Consider the following 19034-nt stretch of genomic DNA (forward strand, 5'->3'; position numbering starts at 1 on the left):
AGATCCGCACACTTCTCAAAGCCCGGGATGCTGCCTTCAGGTCGGGCGACTGAGTTCTGTACAGGTCTGCTCAACCCGATCTGAAAGAAGCTAAGACGGACCATAAAAGTAGCATAGAGTCCCACCTGTCCAGCAACAACACACGGGGGGTGTGGTTGGGCATACAAGACATCCTAAACCACAGAGGCTGCACTGTGAAAACAGGAAACTTAAGTGCGCCACTGCTGAAGGAGATAAACACTGGAAGTAGAAGTACTGAGCATCTCCATCATAGTCAGCATTGGCAGTGAAAACAGGTACTTTTACAGATATTCAGATAAAAAACAAAACAAAAAAACCCATTTCAGATTAACATCTCTGAGAAATCAAACTTCACCTTCATTTTTCATTGATATATTTAATCCCCATGTAGCTACTGACAGTCCACACAGTGCTCAAATGTGTTTTTATTCATTAATATAAAACAGATTATTTTTTGAAATTCATGTTTAGCTCAGTTGATCATCATGTGAATGCAGAGAAGCAGGAAGGGCTGAAACTGCACGCCTCACCAATCACCAGGATTCAGCTTACATTCAATGATGGCATGAGCAGGGGTCTGATCACTGCAGGTTACCAGAAGATTAACAAGAACCTCAATGCCGGAACAAGCGGAGACTACATCTACCTGTGGTACTACAGAGGTAACTCAGAGTACGATGTTCCCATTGTGAACCTTCATGTCTCTATAGAAGCAAGTGAGGAAGCCCAGATGTTTGTATTTGGATATGAGAGACTGGCCTGTGATCTGAACCGGAAAGCTAGAGGAAAATGGATCTACCTGTGGGTGAAGAGGGAGAGACCGACCTACATCTGTGACATCACTGCCAATGCTGACTATGATGGAGATGCTGACTACTTCCAGAACGGCTACATCAGAGTGGATGAAGATACCAACAGAGGTGCAGGAGGATCCTTTGTCTTCATCTGGTACCGTCAGACCACTAACTCTCAAAGAGCCATCACAGATCTGAAGATCTCCACTGATGATATAGGCGAGATATTGTTTTGGTATATGGGCTTTACAAGGGTAACTACTGATCTAAGCAAGGGGGCAGGAGGAAGTTACGTGTACCTGTGGTACAAGAAAGACTCCGGTCTTCCCATTCGGGCGGTCTCTGTGATCGTCAACACAGCAGCTGTGGAGCAGTACAGATATCCCAGGGTCTTCATTAGACAAAAAAACCTCAACAGTGGGAACAAAGGTAATACGCTGTACCTGACCTTCAGTTCGTTTTAGTAACAGAGCTGGGAATGCTCACTGGGCAGAAACCAAAGAGTCTATGGTGTTCCTGTTTAACCAGTTTGATTGTTTTCTTTCCTTTCTGAAATGATGTTCACCCACTGTGATCTCAGATCTTTGACTCCAACAATGATCATTGATCCTACAATCAATCTGTTTGATTAGCTCTGTCTCACTGTATTCTGATGATTGTCTCTGTTTCAATAAAGTCTGTTCAGCATATGAAATATCTTTGTATCATGTGTAAAAGCTCGGTGCGTGTCAAGAGAATCTGAAGAAGTGAGAGAAGAGAGCAGCTCAGCAGGATCACTACATGACTTCATTTAGCAGAAACTTCACTGTGTGGACATCACGAGTTTACTTCTCATTATTCTCTGTGTCAGGGTAACAGGACAGCTAAAGAATGATTCACAGGTACCAGCCCCAGAAACACCGCCCCGAGGCAGCCACCACCCTGAAAGGAAGAGCAGCCAATCACCGATACTCATGAGCATGACAGAACTCTGTATTACTGGAGCTGTTAATGTATGTTTTACTGATATTTTACTTTTTATTAACATGAGTATTATTGGTAGCAGTAGCTGTAGAATTAGCAGTGTCGGGTAATTTCCTATAAAAACCAGTTCAAAAAAGGATGCACGTTAATAACAGTTACCACATGAACCATTATACACACTCCAATATATCTAATGTTCTAACACATGACAAAAATTCTATTTATTTATTTATTTTAACTTTATTTTGTACTTTTCCAAATTTATAGTACATGCAAACAAAACTATGAAAAAGGAACACAAAAGAAACAAACTAAAAGGTATAAAACACACCTAATCTGTGGGGGACAGAAAAGAAAGAATAATTATACACCTGTATATAGAGATGGGGCCAGGGAATACCCAGCACTAAGGTGACACTGGATGTCCTGGTGGTTTTTGTCCATAAAACTACTCATCTAAGATTAACACAAAATTATTATTATGTGCTTGATGTGCCTCACCTTTGGCCCTGGCTTTTCCCGTCTGACTGCACTAGGACATATTGCCACCTAATAAAATAACACATTGATTCCTGAAATTCCTGTTGGTTTGAAAGTCCTGCGTTTTGGTCCTGCATCCACCCTGATCATGTATATTTCTTTCATTCTGCTTCCTCTCACCTGTTTCTCCGTGTCTCCATGGAAAGAGCACTGAAACACCTGAAAGACATCTGTGTAAACGAGGACGTAAATGGAAGACTGGGCTGGGTGAGTGGGACAGATCTCAGTACTCACAGTTCATAAAGACATTCAGCTGCTGAACAGCAAAACATTCAAACATGGGCGACATCTGTGTTTGATGAAGCAAATGAAAGTGTTGCTTCAAGGACAGAGAGCTGATAAAGCTCTGAGGTCAGCAATGGAAATGATGAGATTTGGTTAGACTGAGAGATGAAGCTTCACATTCATTTTCCTCCATGTGAAGCTTAGAAGAGAGAAACCACCATCCAGCTGAGCTGCTGTTTATCAACCATTTCATGTTGTTTGTAGCACAGAGTTCCCCAGTGGAGAGTCAGAGTGCTGTGTGGCTGTGATGTGACAGCATCAGGTCACTAGTTTAAATATTCTTACTGTAATTTTGATTCATGAAGCAGCACAAAAATCTGTAAACTCATCTGTAACTATTGTGCTTGTTGCACAAACTCTTTGTCCATGTGTGAAAGCTGCTGTTCCTCTGAGGATTCACTGATTTGACCTTCAGCACACGTCACTGCTGCATGAGCTGATCTGTTTATAGTGAGCTGAGCTCCCAGCTGTTCATGTTCACTCATATTTACTGTGGAGCCCGTCATCACTGTTGATGATGTCACATCCTGTGTTGAAGGCTCTGAGCCACGGTCAGATGGTAGTGGTGCTGATGGACATTCACACAGAGTTTAGGATGAGTATGTGATTTTTAGAACATCAGCTGGTGCTGACACACACTGTGTGTAAATGTGTGTGTGTGATAGGACACACAGCAGCTGTGTGTTTTGAGCAGGTTATAGACGGCTGCCACACTTTTGAAGGCAAATGTAAGTAATGACACGATGTTCAGAGCCAGATGAAAAACTGAAGCCGAGTCCAAATAAAGTGAAACAAAGTGCTGCACTGGACTCTGATCAACAACATGACAGGAGTACCAGGACCACACCTGCTCACTCCCTCAGGCTCTCACTGTGTGCTGGATGGAGACAGTGAGCAGTGCTGTGAGCAGACTTTATTGTGGAAGATAAGATGTGAGCTCACAGCTGTGCAGGGAGAGCACACAGTGAGGTTTTGCATACATCAGCATTTCCAGTGAAGTGATGAAGCAGCTTTGAATGTGTGTTAATGAGTCTAAGCAGCAAACAGAGATCAGTGAGTGAATCTGCTGACACACAGAATCCAGAGCAGCAGCATCATGGAGAGGATCCTGCTGTGTGTCTGCTGCTTCTCAGGTAAGTCCAGCTCTTTATCGCTCACAACAGCCCTTAATACTCAGATCAGTCTCAGCCCCTGATAGACTCAGAGTGTCTCTACAAACTGACCCAGTCAAACTTTTTTCCTTTCAGGCTGGCTCGTCTCCACATGCTGTCCCCGTCAGTACCACTATGTTGCTGATGCAAAGACTTGGACTGAAGCTCAGAGCTACTGCCAACAGATTCAAACAGACCTGGCCTCCATCGAGAACACTGAAGAAATGAAGCAGCTGAACAGCACAGTTTCATCTGCCGCTCACAGCTCTGAGCTCTGGATCGGTCTGTACAGTCAGATCAGGTGGAGGTGGTCAGATGGGCTCACAGGGAGTGGAGCTGACTACAGGAACTGGGACACTTCTGAATATGAACCAGATTTTTACTCTGGGGTTCAGTTCTGTGTGTCCTCTTTAGAAGGAAAATGGTGGGATTTTCAGTGCAGCGAGAAGCTCCAGTTTATTTGCTACAGAGGTACAAAAAAAACCTACATTTGATTTTAAACTTTTAAACTTTAAACTTTGATTTCACTGCATTATTCCAAAGAAACATTTCCATTCCAAAATGGATTATGTTCAACTAGACGTTATGTTTTCAGTGGGGAAACGTTTCATCATCATCATCATCATCATCATCATCATCATCATCAGCTGACTGCGGGTTTCCCAAACCTTATAAACACCTTTGCACAATGGAAAAACTTATACAATGCATAAACAATGGGCTGTGAGGTCAGTTTATGATCATTAATATGCAAACTGTCATGACCATTGACCAGCAATCAAAGACCATTTCATTCGGTGGGCTAGTTTCAGTCATTGCATAAAAGTACTTTTTAAAAGGTTAAGGAAACCTGCAGTCAGCTGAGACTGAAGAAGACTTTTGGATGATGATGAACCGCTTTCTCTCACTGAAAACGTCCAGATGAATACAATCAACTTATTGGATTTCCTTATCTCGATGATTGAGCATGCAACAAGACAACACGCTTTCTCGTTTTATCTTTCAGGATCTCAGATGAACCCTGAGTTTGATTTGGTGGATAAAGAAATGAGTTGGTCCGATGCTCGAAGGTACTGCAGGAGAACTTCTTGGACCTGGCCACTGTCAAGAACCCCGGAGAGAACCAACAAGTCCATGAAAAGGCTCAGAGTAAAAGGGTGTGGATTGGCCTGCACAGAGAGCCACACATTTACTGGTCTGATGGCACAAAGTACTCATTCTCAAACTGGGCCAGTGGGATGAACCCGTTCAGGGGTATGAGTAAGATCTGTGCAGCTCTGACTCGTTCAGGAGAATGGAAGACTTTGTCCTGTGAAACAAGATTACCATTTGTCTGCTACAGCCTCCCTACACCTGGTGAGCTTTCACTGTCTTTCCTTTATGGATCACAAGCAATTTTACACACGGTGCTGTGCAAAAGTCTTGAGCCACCTGTGATTTCTGCATTTTCTGGAGAGAAATGGGAAACAGCTGCAGACTTGACTTAATAAATCGCCCAAAATGGAAATATAGTATATATAAGGTAAACCCTCAGAGAGTTCAAGATCAAGTTATTTTATGCTTGAGTGGTTTGCAGGTCAGAATTAGGTGGCTTAACCAACAAACAAAAAAGACTTTTCCATGGTGATGTATATTTAAGATAACAAATAGTAGATGAAATGCACTTAAAGCATATGTTACAGGCCTTCTATGGATCCTGTTTTTAAACAGAAAAGCAGAGACAGGAGACATGAGCTGCGTTCGGTCTGCAGGCCTTTCCTTGTCTGAGCTACAGGAGCATTGCCACGGCTTATCACACCCATAGCTCCCTCCCCCTTGTGGCTCTGCCACGAAATTACATCTTCACAACTTTAAGTGAAAAGTGCAATACCACAATGAAATAAGGCCTTTTACATCAACAAACGTTTTACAAAACAATTTACTATTGTGAACATCCCCACATTTCTTGCCTATTAACATGTATAGATTGGGGAGTTATAATATACAGGGAAGGCGCCGGGGTGTGCACAGTGAGATGATGGAATGTGATATGGCACTGGGGGAAAGTAAGGTAACAAGGACTATGGTGGCATGGTGCAGAATGCTGTGTTTGGTGACTCGTGCACTTCAGCACAACTGACTGATGGATGCACACAGAGAGGGCTGGCCAAGGGTGTCATATGTGAAATGCGTAGCAGGCCGTCGTTCTCCAGGAGACCTCCTTAGAACTGATTCATTAGTCGGTGGGGTCACGTTAGGTGTATACTGTGCCCTTTCTAAAAGCGGCAGTCCAACTTCCCCTTCGTCGACTCTGAAAGGCACTTTAGTGACCCCTGATTTCTGTACCCTCTCGTATTCCTCCTCTCCAGTGTTGTTGTTCTGTTCAGTGCTTTGGTGTCCACCATCTTGTTCCATTCCTGTTTCCCTCAGTGCATTTGTTGCAGTTTGTTCCCCAATATTGTTGCTTCTGTCCCTGAGGTGTTCCACAGTTGACCTCGGCTGAACTCAACTATTTCCCTGAGGGTATGGATACAGGTATGAGGAGCATCCCTCTTGTGGCGATGCCACTCAATTACATCTTCACAACTTTAAGTGAAGCAGCTGTCCGTGTATGTCCTGTCGGGTAAGAAAGCCGACACTCACTGATTCTGATGTGTCGGGTCCTCACTTTGTGTTTACGTCTTCGTGCAGAATCCGTGTACCTGCTCTCATTTACGTTTTTAGCAATGTGGTGGTTGTCGAAATTTTGTGAGGTTTAACCTAAGATTCTAGTATTTTGGGCAAAATAATTTAATATTTAAAAATCAATTCTGGATTTTAATGAATCGATATCGCGTTATTAAAACTAGAATCGATTGTTATCGGAAAATCGATAATTAAAACCCACCCGTAGTCAGTATAACCCAAGGTGAAAATGTCCAAATTGTGCCCAATTAGCCATTTTCCTTTCCTGGTGTCATGTGACCTGTTAATGCTACAGGGCCAAGGTGCAAATGGGGAGCAGGTGTGTTGAATTTGGTGTTATTGCTCTCATAGGCTGTATCCCAGTTCAGGGTCTGCAGCCTTAGAGGCTTCATTTTAAGGCCGATTACGTCACAGCGACGTGACGAAGGCTGTCCCAATTCAAAGGCTGCTCGAAATGCAGCCCTCAAATGCATCCTTCATTTCCCTGAATTTTAAGGCTGTGGCGGTTTAGACTTTGTGGCCCAACATGTCCCAGAATGCATAGCGTGGCGGTGGGTGTAGATAATTTTGCCGGAAAAAAAAACGGCGGAAGAGGGGCGTCCGAAGAGTAAACTTTTAAAAGTAAGTACTGAATATTATGTCACTTATTTATGTGCAAATGTTAATTAACGAAGAACATTAAAACATTACTGTTGGCCACATGTCGGCAAAGTTATGTGACATTAGTGATGTTTGTACTAACTTGGTTTTAAAGCCTTTACTTTAAAATATACGCCATTCAATATGATTTCATGGATATTTAAAGTAAGCACTGAGAGAAATGTAGTAATGCCAACACATTAAAAGAGCAATATTTGTCTCTTATACATAATACATTTATATATACAGTGTCAAAGGAACCTGTCTTTGAGTGAAGATTTAAGGTGACAGGAAATATAAATAAATGCAGCTTGAAACTTTACTGAAGCTCAGTATTTGAAACAGAGTTCATTCACTGCTGTAATAACTAATAATGATTGAAATAATAACTTTAATATTGGCCAATTATATTTACATTACCAATGTAAGATGACTTTAGTCTCATGAACAACATTAGCTAATTGTTATTTACTAGCTAATCTTAAAATGACTGTTCAGACAGAAATGAAGCCCAATAATCATGTTTCACAGTCTCGTGGTCTCAGCCTCAGATACTCATCAAATCAAAGCTCATGTAGAAACAAACAAACAAATGAACAAAAGATTTTCTCCTTCATTTCTGTCAAATAATGCTGTATGAAACGTTAGTTGTTAGCTGTTAGTGTCATGGTTGCTAGGCAAACTGGGCAGCGCCATGAAGGCAAGACCATCCCATTTCACAAGCCTCTGACTTCTGGCCTTAGCGGTCTTTGAGTATGCGGCCCTTTCTGGACCGTTAAGGCTGCAGACCCTGAATTGGGATACAGCCATACTCTCTCATACTGGTCACTGGAAGTCTAACATGGTGCATTATGGCAAAAAATTCTCTGAGGGTCTGAAAAAAAGAATTGTTCCTGTACATAAAGATGGCCTAGGCTGAAAGAATTTTGCCAACACTTTGAAACTGAGCTGCAGCACAGTGGTCAACACCATACAACAGTTTAACAGGGCAGGTTCCACTCAGAACAAACCTTGCCACAGTCGACCAAAGAAGTTGAGTGCAATTGCTCAGTGTCATATCCAGAGTTTGTCTTGTGAAAATAGATGTATGAATGCGTGGGGGGTCAGCCTCTTGGTGCTCAGACCATACGCCACACACTGCATCACTTGGCTGTTATCCCAGAAGGAAGCTTCGTGTGAAGATAATGCAAAAGAAAACCCACAAACAGTTTGCTGCAGACAAGCAGACTAAGGACATGGATTAGCTGTGGTCTGATGAGATCAAGATAAACTTATTTGGCTCTGATGGTGTCAAGAATGTGTGGCAGCAACCAGGTGAGGAGTACAAAGATAAGTGTGTCTTACCTACAGTCAAGCATGGTGGTGGGAGTGCTGGTGGCACTGGGGAGCTACAGTTAATCGAGGTAACCACAAATGCCAATATGTAGTGTGACATACTGAAGTAGATGAAGCAGATCATGATCCCCTCCCTTCAGAAACTGGGCCACAGGGCAGTATTCCAAATGATAACAACCCCAAACACACCTCCAAAAGTTAGTGTGGGACAAAGACCATGTTTGTGTGAGACAATGTTAAGGATGAGAGGAAGCTTAAAAACACATCTACACAACAGTCAGACACACTGCAACTAATTTTAACAAAGTTTTTAAGAATGCATTCTAAAAAGGAGCTCGTCTTTTTGTCAGCCTCGTTTTGTGCGAGAGACTTGTTCATTTCTCTAAACGAGATCAAATGAAAATGTGGGACATTGTCTGGACCTGTGTGATATGGAGAATGAGGGCTAAACATGCTCTGCAGTCCCACCTAGAGCATTCGCTGCTCCCTGCAATCACAGCAGTAGCAGTGATGGTTTAAATCAGCTAGGAATCTCCTTCTGTGCTTAAATGCATAAATATGATGGTGGCTTCATTTAGCTTCTGTTTCTGTGTCTGCAGTAAAGAGGCAGGTAGTGAAGCTCACAGTACATGTGGAGGACCCTCCTGTGGATCTGAATGACTCTGCTGTGAAAGCAGAACTGCTGACAAGGGCAAGTTCCCACAGTCCACCTTTACACTCACAACGTTTATATGTATATCAATTTCCTGATTTTGAATGAAAAGAAAAACATTGTGGCTGCTGTCTGACAGGTGAAGGAGCAGCTGAAGAAGAAAGGAGTGGGTGGAGTCAGTGTGAGGTGGAGAGTGCAGCCGTATGGGAAGCTCTTGGCTGGAGATGGAAGAAGAAAGAAGACTCTGAGAGAAAAAGAAAAATGTTTCAAAAGCTTTTCTGCTTGAATCATGTGACAGCCAATTAAACTTTATTATCCACACGTCATTCTCCCAGCTGTGTCTGAGCACAGATGTGGGCTAACATCTGTTTTTAGGCTCTTCTGTCACAGTGTTTGTGGGCGTGGCCTCTTCTTTGGCTTTCATAGAGATAAATGCAGACGTGTTTGTGAGCTACAGGTTTCTGCTGACACATGTTCACTTTTGGAAATCAGAGGGACAAACATGCTCTCCAACAGCTGGTCACCCCAGTCACCATGGAAACAAGCACAGGAAATACAGCAGGCTAAAATGAACTGCTTCATTATGATTGTCTACTCTGCAGAGCTAAGTTGGCAGCTTCTATTCAATATCATGTTACAGTTGTGATATCGGGCTACTGTTTATGTTTTCTGATTAATAAATAATTATGATGAATGAACCATACTTGTTCAAACATGTGCCCTCGTGTAGTCTCCCTTTGCTTTTGATTTCCTGACATTTATAAACATACCAGATACATGCATCATGTATAATAATATACAACACACTCATAAAATAGGTTGGAAGTGTATTTGTGCTGCGAGATCCATCCTTCCAAGTAGTTACTTAACTAACCAATGGACAGATACATTTATATTTAATATAACTTACTTACAGTGTATTTTTAATCTAATTTTGACCTGGGTATAGAATTGCTAAAAAAAAAAAGTCAAATAAAAACGTAACACACATAATGTGTTTGTCCACCACAGATTCTTCAGCATCCTTCTCATTCTCAGAAGCCTTAGGAGGTCCTGTGCAATCACACACTGTCCCAGTAGCTCACAAACATACCTACAGGGGTCCTACACTGACAATACCAGACTTTGTGAGTTTACCATGCTGAAGATGGCTCCCAATAACTTTGTAACTTTGTGCCTCCAGATGCTACAGAGCTATTCAGACTGATGGATTGCCTAAAACTAGAAGAACCTCATCGATTCCCCTATTACTTTTAATTATAATATTCACATGTGTTTACTTAAATGGAGCATCAGGGCTTAAAGCCAATCAGGTCAAAGCCAATATAATCATAACAAAGCTCCTTTTCCATGCATCTAGTTAGGGGAGCAAAGAGTAACATCTGTTTACTGTTTAAGATCACACAAGACTGTTTGTGACACCAAATTTTTGGGATGTGTGTTTAATGTATCCACGGAATCAGCCATACAGCGATAACTTCCCAGTCAGCAACAAGATTGAACTGTGTACACTAGACCCCCTCTATGAGTACAGAAACCACCAGCATATGTTGAGATTTCTGCGATTCCAAATTGGAAGTGTACGTGAGTATCGTGGTATACATGGTATGTCTGTCTCTGTGCCTGTTCCTCTGTGTGTGAGGATGCTTGTACATATTTATTATTATCTCTATGGATGATATGTGTATATATGTGCTGTTGATATCCACACTGCTACAGCGCAGCAAGAGAAAAACATGAAAAAGGATATCATGGCTGCAAACTTGTCTGATAACAAAGAAAATAGAGAAGCATGTCACCAGCAATGGCTCACTGGCAGAAGAGCTGAATCTTTTCTTTGCCAAGTTTGAGGAAGAGAGACACCAGCCCGATACCCTGATTCAACCTGACAGCACTGTGAAACCACTCACTGATGTTGTGCCAGGTTTGATCCTCGAGGCATGTGCTGATCTTCAACACATCCCACCCTGTCTGAAGTTTGCATTGATCATCTCTGTGCCCAATAAATCCACCTGTGACACCTGACTATAGTCAGGTGTCACAGGTCGCACCTATGCCTGGTGCCATGGTGTCTTTTGAGGAGCTAGTATTAAAAGTCCTCAGAACATGCAATTCAGAGGACATGCCCTAGACCAGGGGTGGGCAATCTCAGTCCACGAGGGCCGGTGTCCCTGCAGGTTTTAGATCTCACCTTGGGTCAACACACCTGAATCACATGATTAGTTCGTTACCAGGACTCTGGAGAACTTCAGGACATGTTGAGGAGATAATTTAGCCATTTAAATCAGCTGTTTTGGTTCGAGGACACATCTAAAACCTGCAGGGACACCGGCCCTCGTGGACTGGGATTGCCCACCCCTGCCCTAGACTGTTCACACTACTGCCACAGTGAAGTAAGCTTAGCAGTGCCTGCACTACCTCAGGACAAACAGGTTACAGATAAAGCTCCAGGTGTCCTTCTACCACTCCTCCATAAAGAGACTGCCATCATCTTGCATTAATGTTCCTCATCCACGGAGAAAAACAAATGAAAATGGATCATAAACAGGGCATATAACCCCCCCCAAGAGGCTGGCCCATCCCCTCAGCAAACTGCAGACAAACACTACTTCAGCAGGGTCATGAAAATCATCCGTGACTCTTCAAATCTAGGCCATCACCTGTTCCACCTGTTGCCTGAGGGCCTGAGGACTCTGAAGACGAGAACCAATCAGTTTCTTCCCACAGGCAATAATGACCCAGAGCACAAACCACTAAGAACAGTTGTTCAAGTGCAAGAATTCCAAAACCAAAGGGCAACTACTTCACTGAGTCATTTCAGTTTTAAAATATGCATATAGTGGAGATTTTTTTTAGACTTCTATTACTTTGAGTATTTATGAAAGTTTAGATCCTTTTATTAACTTGTACTTATTTTTAAATATTGCTTACATGTGACGGAAATTTTGTTGTTTTCAAATGCAATGACAATAAAGTCTTTGAATATGAACTTGATTACTACCACTGTAGGCCACGCCCCTCTGGTCATGTGATCATGTGGTTTGTAGGAACGCTCCTCTTCCTCAGAGGATCCACCTGTACTTCCTCTCCTCTCTCCTCCACCTGTTACAGTGAGGGAACGTCCTCCATGATGGAGGAGCTGCTGGAAAGTGCTGAGAGTTTCCTCCAGAGTGAGACCTCTGTCACAGTTCAGAGGATCTACGGCAGTAGAGACCTTCATGGACACTAAAAGTCTCAAACACACAACAACAACATCACACTGACTCCACTCTGACATCACTGATCAATAATCAAAGAACACACAGATCAAACTGATTGATCAGCCATCAGAGGAGTCGGATCAATGGAGCTGCTTCTGTTCCTGATGTCCCCTGTTTGATCCTGGACCTGAACTCTCCCTGCAGAGGAGACACAAGACAGTCAGACACAGACAGTAATTTATAGGGTGCTAATGTCCTTTTCCTAATAGTCACTTTATTCTTTTTTTACTCAAAAAGATAAATCAAAATATAACTTTGTTGTTTATATGTTAAATAGAAAATGTAGCCTGCCTAGTTAAAATTTCTATTCAAATGTCTAAATTCTGTAATAAATGATTAATCATCAACTTTTGGATTCATGTCTGGGACTGAGAAGAAAAGAACTGTACTGCCGACCTAATCCAACATTATCTTGTGATCATCTGGAACAGCAGAAAACAGCATTAATGCTGTAATGGTTAAACACAGATTTGTGATTCATATGTGATTTTTGCTGATAGGGAATTATGCTTAACACGGATCAGAATATAATCAGACAGATATAATTATATTAGGTTGACCAATATAAGAACATGAAAATCAGAGCTGGGCAGTAATGAAGTAGAAATTGTTCCTTACTACAGTAGAATTTTCAAGTATCTGTAGTTATTATCCTGACAACTTTTTACTTTTAGTCCCTGTATTTGAAAACAAATAGCTGTACTTTCTACTTCTTATAGACTTGTTACTTTAGTTTCAATGGTTAAAGTAGGCTGGAAAGAGTGCAGCTGGTGTCTCACAGTGTGTTGCAGCTATAGGTCCAGCTGCTGTATTTCACAGGGAGAGAAAAGAAAGGCACTCAGAGATGGAGAAAGATAAGAAAGACAGAGCAGGAGAGGAATGAGAGATTTAAACACAATAACTGCACAGTTGTGTTTGATAAACCTGGAATTTAAAGCTTAAATGTAATGCCATCATTTTCATCACATATTGGTTTTGTAAACGGTGTGTTTGATAAATTATGTATTTTCATATTGTTAAACCTACTGCAAAAAAACTTAGCTATACTTATTTTGTGAATTCAAACGTTGCATGAGAATACTGGTTAGTTTTGTCCAGGATAAACAGGTTAGGTTGTGTTAGTGTGGTGAATTCACAGTAAAGCTTTGTGCTGGACTGCCTTACAGTGACTGCAGTGCTCATAATCAGTTAGGTTACATCAAGTGTAGCAGAGATTAACTTGCATTTAAGATGATGTTGCTTATCTTAATTTACTGAATACCAAGTTTATACTGTCTATTGTAAAGACAATATAAAAGGTATAGTGTATAGAGTGTCGCCAAGAGAGATCAAACTGCTGCCCAAACTGTTGACTTACAAATTGCTTCTGTATTTTTGGCTTTTCTTCCTCAAATTATTGGATTGAATTCTTAATTCAGAAGGACTTTCAATTTCACCATATTTCCACTGAATTCCTGTTGATTATTAACAATTCGGATTAGAGATAAATTCGCCACCCAATCCAGCTGTGCTCATTCTCTCCAACCACTCTTCTCTGAAAGGTAAGGCAGCACACCCAGGCTTCTAAAATGAATCAAATTTTTAACAAGTGCCCAATAAAGAGGGCAGGTGCTGCTAACAAGTGTGGACCAGTCCTGCAAGGCTACTCTGGAGCCTGTTCTTCTTATCAGTTAAAGATAGGAGGACATTCTAGTGATTGGGAGGTAGTCATAGTCTGTATAACTCATAGTACATGAGTTAATAATTTATTCATCAACAAATCGATTTACTCTGCCTTACAGAAACCTGGTTGCAGCAGGATTATTATGTTAGTTTAAATGAATCAACACCTCCGAGTCATTCTAACTACCAGAAACCTCGAAGCACAGGCCGAGGGGGCGGTGTGGCAGCAATCTTTCACACCAGCCTATTAATCACCGTAAAAATGACAGCCTCAACATGGCATTTAATCTGTTATTAGACTCAATTGGCTTCTCTCAAAATGTAAAAGAACCCACCCACCACTTTAATCACACTCTAGATCTTGTTTTAACATATGACATAGAAACTGAACATTTAACAGTGTTTCCTGAAAACCCTCTGCTGTCTGATCATTTCCTGATAACATTTACATTTACAATAATTGATTACACAGCAGTGGAGAGTAGACTTTATCAAAGTAGATGTCTTTCTGAAAGTGCTGTAACTAAGTTTAAGAATATAATCCACCCACTGTTATCATCTTCAATGCCCTGTACCAACACAGAGCAGAGCAGCTATCTGAACGCTACTCCAACAGAGGTCGATTATCTTGTTAATAATTTTACCTCCTCACTATGTACGACTCTGGATACTGTAGCTCCTGTGAAAACTAAGGCCTCAAATCAGAAGTACCTGACTCCGTGGTATAATTCTCAAACACGTAGCCTAAAGCAGATAACTCGTAAGCTGGAGAGGAAATGGCGTCCATGAGCCTGGTTCTGTGGGAGGTTTCTTCCTGTTAAAATGGAGTTTTTTCCTTCCCACTGTCACCAAAGTGCTGTTGTTGTGTTTTGTTGTGATTTGGTGCTATATAAATAAAAGTGAAAAGAATTGAACTGATTAAGGTTGGTGAAACCTGCAGTCAGCTTAGACTGAAGAAGTCATTTGCATAAATGAGGAAACGTTTTTCAGACTGAAAACGCTGCTGCTGGCTGTGCGATTGACCTCCTGAACTGTCCTTACGCCACCACTGCCTTCAGTGTGTGTGGCCTCCAGACTTGCTCAGGAATGGACTCCTGTGCTACCGACCACTGGGTCAACCCCCTGAACTGTTTTAGGTTTTGTTGAGATGAAATTATTTGAAGTGCCTCAATTCTACGCTTTATATTAACTAAAATGCCATATAACCATAAAGTGGAGTATTAAGTGGACACGGCCCTGAAAATAAAGGCATTAGACTACGTGTCAAGATTGGACCCTGAATATCTTCATGATCCTGTGAATACATAGGCCTTAACTAATAAACTTAACACACACACAAATAATGAATGAACAAACAAACCTTTGACTTTGAGCACCACTATTTTCTTTCTGATTAACGTTTCCTTTCTCCAGACTAAACATCTGTATCCACCACTGTCTGCCTCTGTGGGGTGTTTCAGGGTCAGACTGAGGTCTCCAGTTTTCAGCAGGTCTTTGTTCACCTTCGTTCGGTCTCTGTAAACCTGGTGCTGTTCTTCAGGCTGGTCAGAGCCGTTCATATACAGGTGGACCTTCCTGTAATTGTCCAACCACTCCACTTTAGAATCTTCAGGCAGGTTTTTTGAGGTACTGAAGGGCAGCTGGACAGACTCCGCCCCCTCCTCCACCTCCACCTGACAGACTGAAAGGACAACAAACACAACATGAGCTGTTACATCATGAAGGAGACGTGGAAATCACTGCTATTTCTTGGAGAATTTTAAGTGGCTATATATCAATACAACAACACAACCATTATGTCCAAAAAACCCAAAAAGAAAATGCACAGAAGAGCAAGAAACTATAAAATAATCTTTTGTTTGGGTTGTTTTTCCTTTTACACATATTTGTAGTTACAAAAATTTCAGGGATATATCCCTCAAAACTGTAAATGCAAAAAAGTTGCACAAAATAGTTTCCAACCACAGGAAATTTATTCTGACTGTCTTAATAGTTTCATTTTTGAGATTTTGTGCATCAAAATAAAATATTTCCAACAGTGCAATCTCAGTTCTAAGAGTCCAGGAAACTATACAGAAGGGCATAAAGTCAAACATGGTTTTCAAAAACACCAGTGAACCTTTGAAAAGCCCTGTAGGGAAAAACTACGTTTCCCAAGAAAATGACATAATTTCCGATTTTTGCAGTTAATGACAGATATGCGATAGTTCAAGTTAACAACCTGATGATATTTATTCCAACGTAAAAAGTGCTATAAACAGCTGATCGGACTGGCAAAGTTTGTTTCTCGATTATAATGGGGTTTTTGGCTGTTTTACGTCATCTTTGCAAAGCCATATGTGGAAGGAGCCACAGTTTGACCGTGATTTAAAAATAGTAACGCAAATGGGCTTAAAAGCGTTAAGGACAGACTGCATTGAGTGAGTCACGACACTCACACAATAGACAAAAACAATCAGCTGTTGGTACCAAAAAGCTACCAGGAAATCTGCAGCAGATAACGACCTGATTTCATTGTCTAGGCATCCAGGGGGATGGGCATCAGCACTGACCTCTGACTTTCAGCTCCACTTTTTTCTTCGGCAGGATGTTTCCCTCCCTGCTGTAGACGGTGCAGGTGTAGGTGTCTGTGTTGTAGTCTGTGGGGTATTTCAGGGTCAGACTGAGGTCTCCAGTTTTCAGCAGGTCTTCATTCATTTTCGTTCGGTCTCTGTAAACCTGGTGCTGTTCTTCAGGCTGGTCAGAGCCGTTCTCATACACGTGGACCTTCCTGTAATTGTCCGTCCACTCCACTTTAGCGTCTACAGGCAGGTGAAGTGTGGTGTTGAAGGGCAGCTGGACAGACTCCACCCCTGAATCCACCTCCACCTGGGGGACTGAGAGGACAACAAAGCACAACATGAGCTTGGATGGAGACATTTGTGTTGACTCTAACAGGCTGAATGCTGCTGCTTCACTGGGAGCTACAAGAACAACCTAAGTAACATATACAGTTACAACACTGTCCATGTGCCAAGACTGCTAGCAGGGTAACATGCTAACCCTGATTAGCATCTCCATTTTAATTCACAGTGTTATTGAAACACTGATGCTTTGTGGGGTTAGTAAACTGTACATGCTGCTTTCACGTGCAGCATGTACGTGCATCTATAATCATGACTGATTATAGATGAGGACCAAAGAAGGTTTTTCCTGATATTTGAACTGACTTAGCTTAGCCTGTGTTTTAGCCACATGCTAAACAAACACATGTTCAGAAACTAGAAGATGTTACCTTTCAGATGAAGTCTCACACATGAACTTTGCTCCTACAGTTCATCTGCTGAAGCTTTTACATTTGGCTGGAAATCAAATAAAAACCAAAACAGCCACAAACATCAGACATGCTAACACTGTAACATTATTGGATGGAGCCCACTGAGACTGAACCACCATCATGAGTCTGACCTCTGACCTTTGACCTGTATCTACAGCACTGACCTCTGACTTTCAGCTCCACTTGTTTCTCCGACAGGATGTTTCCCTCCCTGCTGTATACGGTGCAGGTGTAGGTGGAGTTGTCTCCATCTGTGGGGTGTTTCAGGGTCAGACTGAGGTCTCCAGGTTCCAGTAAGTTTCTCTTCATCTTTGTTCGGCCTTTAAAATCATCATGCTGTTCAGAGCCGTTCTCATACACGTGGACCTTTCTCTTATTTTTGTCCTTCCACTCCACTTTAGCGTATTTAGGCAGGCAAACCATGGTTTTGCAGGGCAGCTGGACAGACTCCACCCCTGAATCCACCTCCAACTTGTAAACTGAGAGAACAACAAAGCACAACATTTGCACTAGTAAAGGTTGCTAGTGATCTTCTGATGGCAATGCTGGTATTAGTCCTGGATCAATAACACTGGATGGATGCGTTCAGCATGGAGCCCCTGAGCTGTGTTACAGACAAACATGGAAACTGACAGGTCTGTGTCATTCACAGTCTGTAACACTTCTAAACAACAGAGGCTGACCCAAGTGCCTCAGAGCCAGGCACGCTCACATCACAGCTCTCTAAATAAGCCAGTTTCAAAATAAGAGCTGAAAGCTGTGTTTGCTTGTGTTAGCTTATTATTGTGGAGACTAACATTCAGTGATCATGTGTTCAGACTCATAATGATTACTCTCATAAATCCTGATCTTTGTATTTACTGTGTGTTGGATCAATAACTGAGATTCATCGTATCACACAGCTGTGCTGCTGCTGCTGCTGGTGATGTCAGCACATCTGGAACAATACGAGGTATCTGCTACCAGACTGAGCAGGACGTGAGACCTGTGGACTGTTTAAAGCTGTCCCTCCACAGGTCACTCAGACCTGATCCACACCTCAGTGATATTCTCTGACTTCCTCAGTAGAGACAGAAACCATTCAGATCTGGGACGATCAGCTGACTGATGATGTCACACAGACTGTGTTTTTCAGGAACAGTGATTCTGATGTGAGCCTGCTAGCTGACAGCAGACCTGATGAAACCACATGTTCACATCTGTGAGGACAGACTGGACTCTTTGACTGCACCTTGGTTCTCCTCAGAGGTCTGTACTGTCACAGTTCTGGGTCGGTGTGACCCAGTATTTTGAGTTGTGTTTTGGTTTTGAATGATGGATTTTTCCCTGTAATACTGGTGGTGGTGGTGATGATTATTAGGATGATAGATTATTTTTATTATTATTATTATTATTATTATTAGAGTTCCATGTTTCTGTTTGTTCATATTTAAGGATTTGTTCTTCGGTCGTGTCTGCTTAGTATAGGTCTAGTTCCATGCGTCATTTTCTGTCTCTCTCTGTGTCAAGTCAGCGTCTTAGTGTGATTTCTTATTTCTGGTTTCTTGTTCCTGTTTTATTGTGAAGGTCTGCGTCTCATGTGAGTGTGTTCAGTTTTACCCCTGTCTCGTCTTTTTGATTATTCCCAGCTGTGTTCCCCACCTGTGTGTAATCTCCCCGTGTTTCTCTGAGTGTATTTAAGTCGTGTCTTCTGTGTTTGTAGTTGCTGGTCCGTCTGTGAATCTACCCTGCTTCATCTGTGTACCCACCATG

General features: G+C 41.9%; 1 protein-coding gene and 1 long non-coding RNA gene across 2 annotated transcripts; one reads left to right on the forward strand and one right to left on the reverse strand.

Moving 5' to 3' along the window:
* Positions 1-1655: 1655 nt before the first annotated feature.
* LOC120434844 lies at positions 1656-9330 on the forward strand. Its single transcript, XM_039603299.1, has 8 exons — positions 1656-1807; positions 2465-2525; positions 3681-3736; positions 3851-4225; positions 4761-4903; positions 6223-6268; positions 8992-9083; positions 9184-9330. Exons 2-8 carry the CDS (start codon positions 2509-2511, stop codon positions 9328-9330), a joined length of 876 nt encoding a protein of 291 aa, XP_039459233.1. The 5' UTR covers positions 1656-1807; positions 2465-2508.
* A 3083-nt stretch (positions 9331-12413) lies between these two features.
* LOC120439121 lies at positions 12414-17467 on the reverse strand. The gene is made up of 3 exons (XR_005612386.1): positions 17447-17467; positions 15327-15647; positions 12414-12442 (listed from the first exon to the last, which is right to left on the reverse strand). It is a non-coding gene; the product is annotated as an uncharacterized LOC120439121 (long non-coding RNA).
* Between the last annotated feature and the right edge of the window lie 1567 nt (positions 17468-19034).

This window comes from Oreochromis aureus, linkage group 3 (assembly GCF_013358895.1).
Source record: "Oreochromis aureus strain Israel breed Guangdong linkage group 3, ZZ_aureus, whole genome shotgun sequence".
Classification (NCBI taxonomy): domain Eukaryota; kingdom Metazoa; phylum Chordata; class Actinopteri; order Cichliformes; family Cichlidae; genus Oreochromis; species Oreochromis aureus.

Bases quoted from the DNA above. Each gene is read 5' to 3' on its own strand.
- LOC120434844 (XM_039603299.1), top strand. The intron at 3,737-3,850 runs GTAAGTCCAGCT...TTTTCCTTTCAG, and splicing joins GTGTGTCTGCTGCTTCTCAG to GCTGGCTCGTCTCCACATGC. The intron at 9,084-9,183 runs GCAAGTTCCCAC...GCTGTCTGACAG, and splicing joins AAGCAGAACTGCTGACAAGG to GTGAAGGAGCAGCTGAAGAA.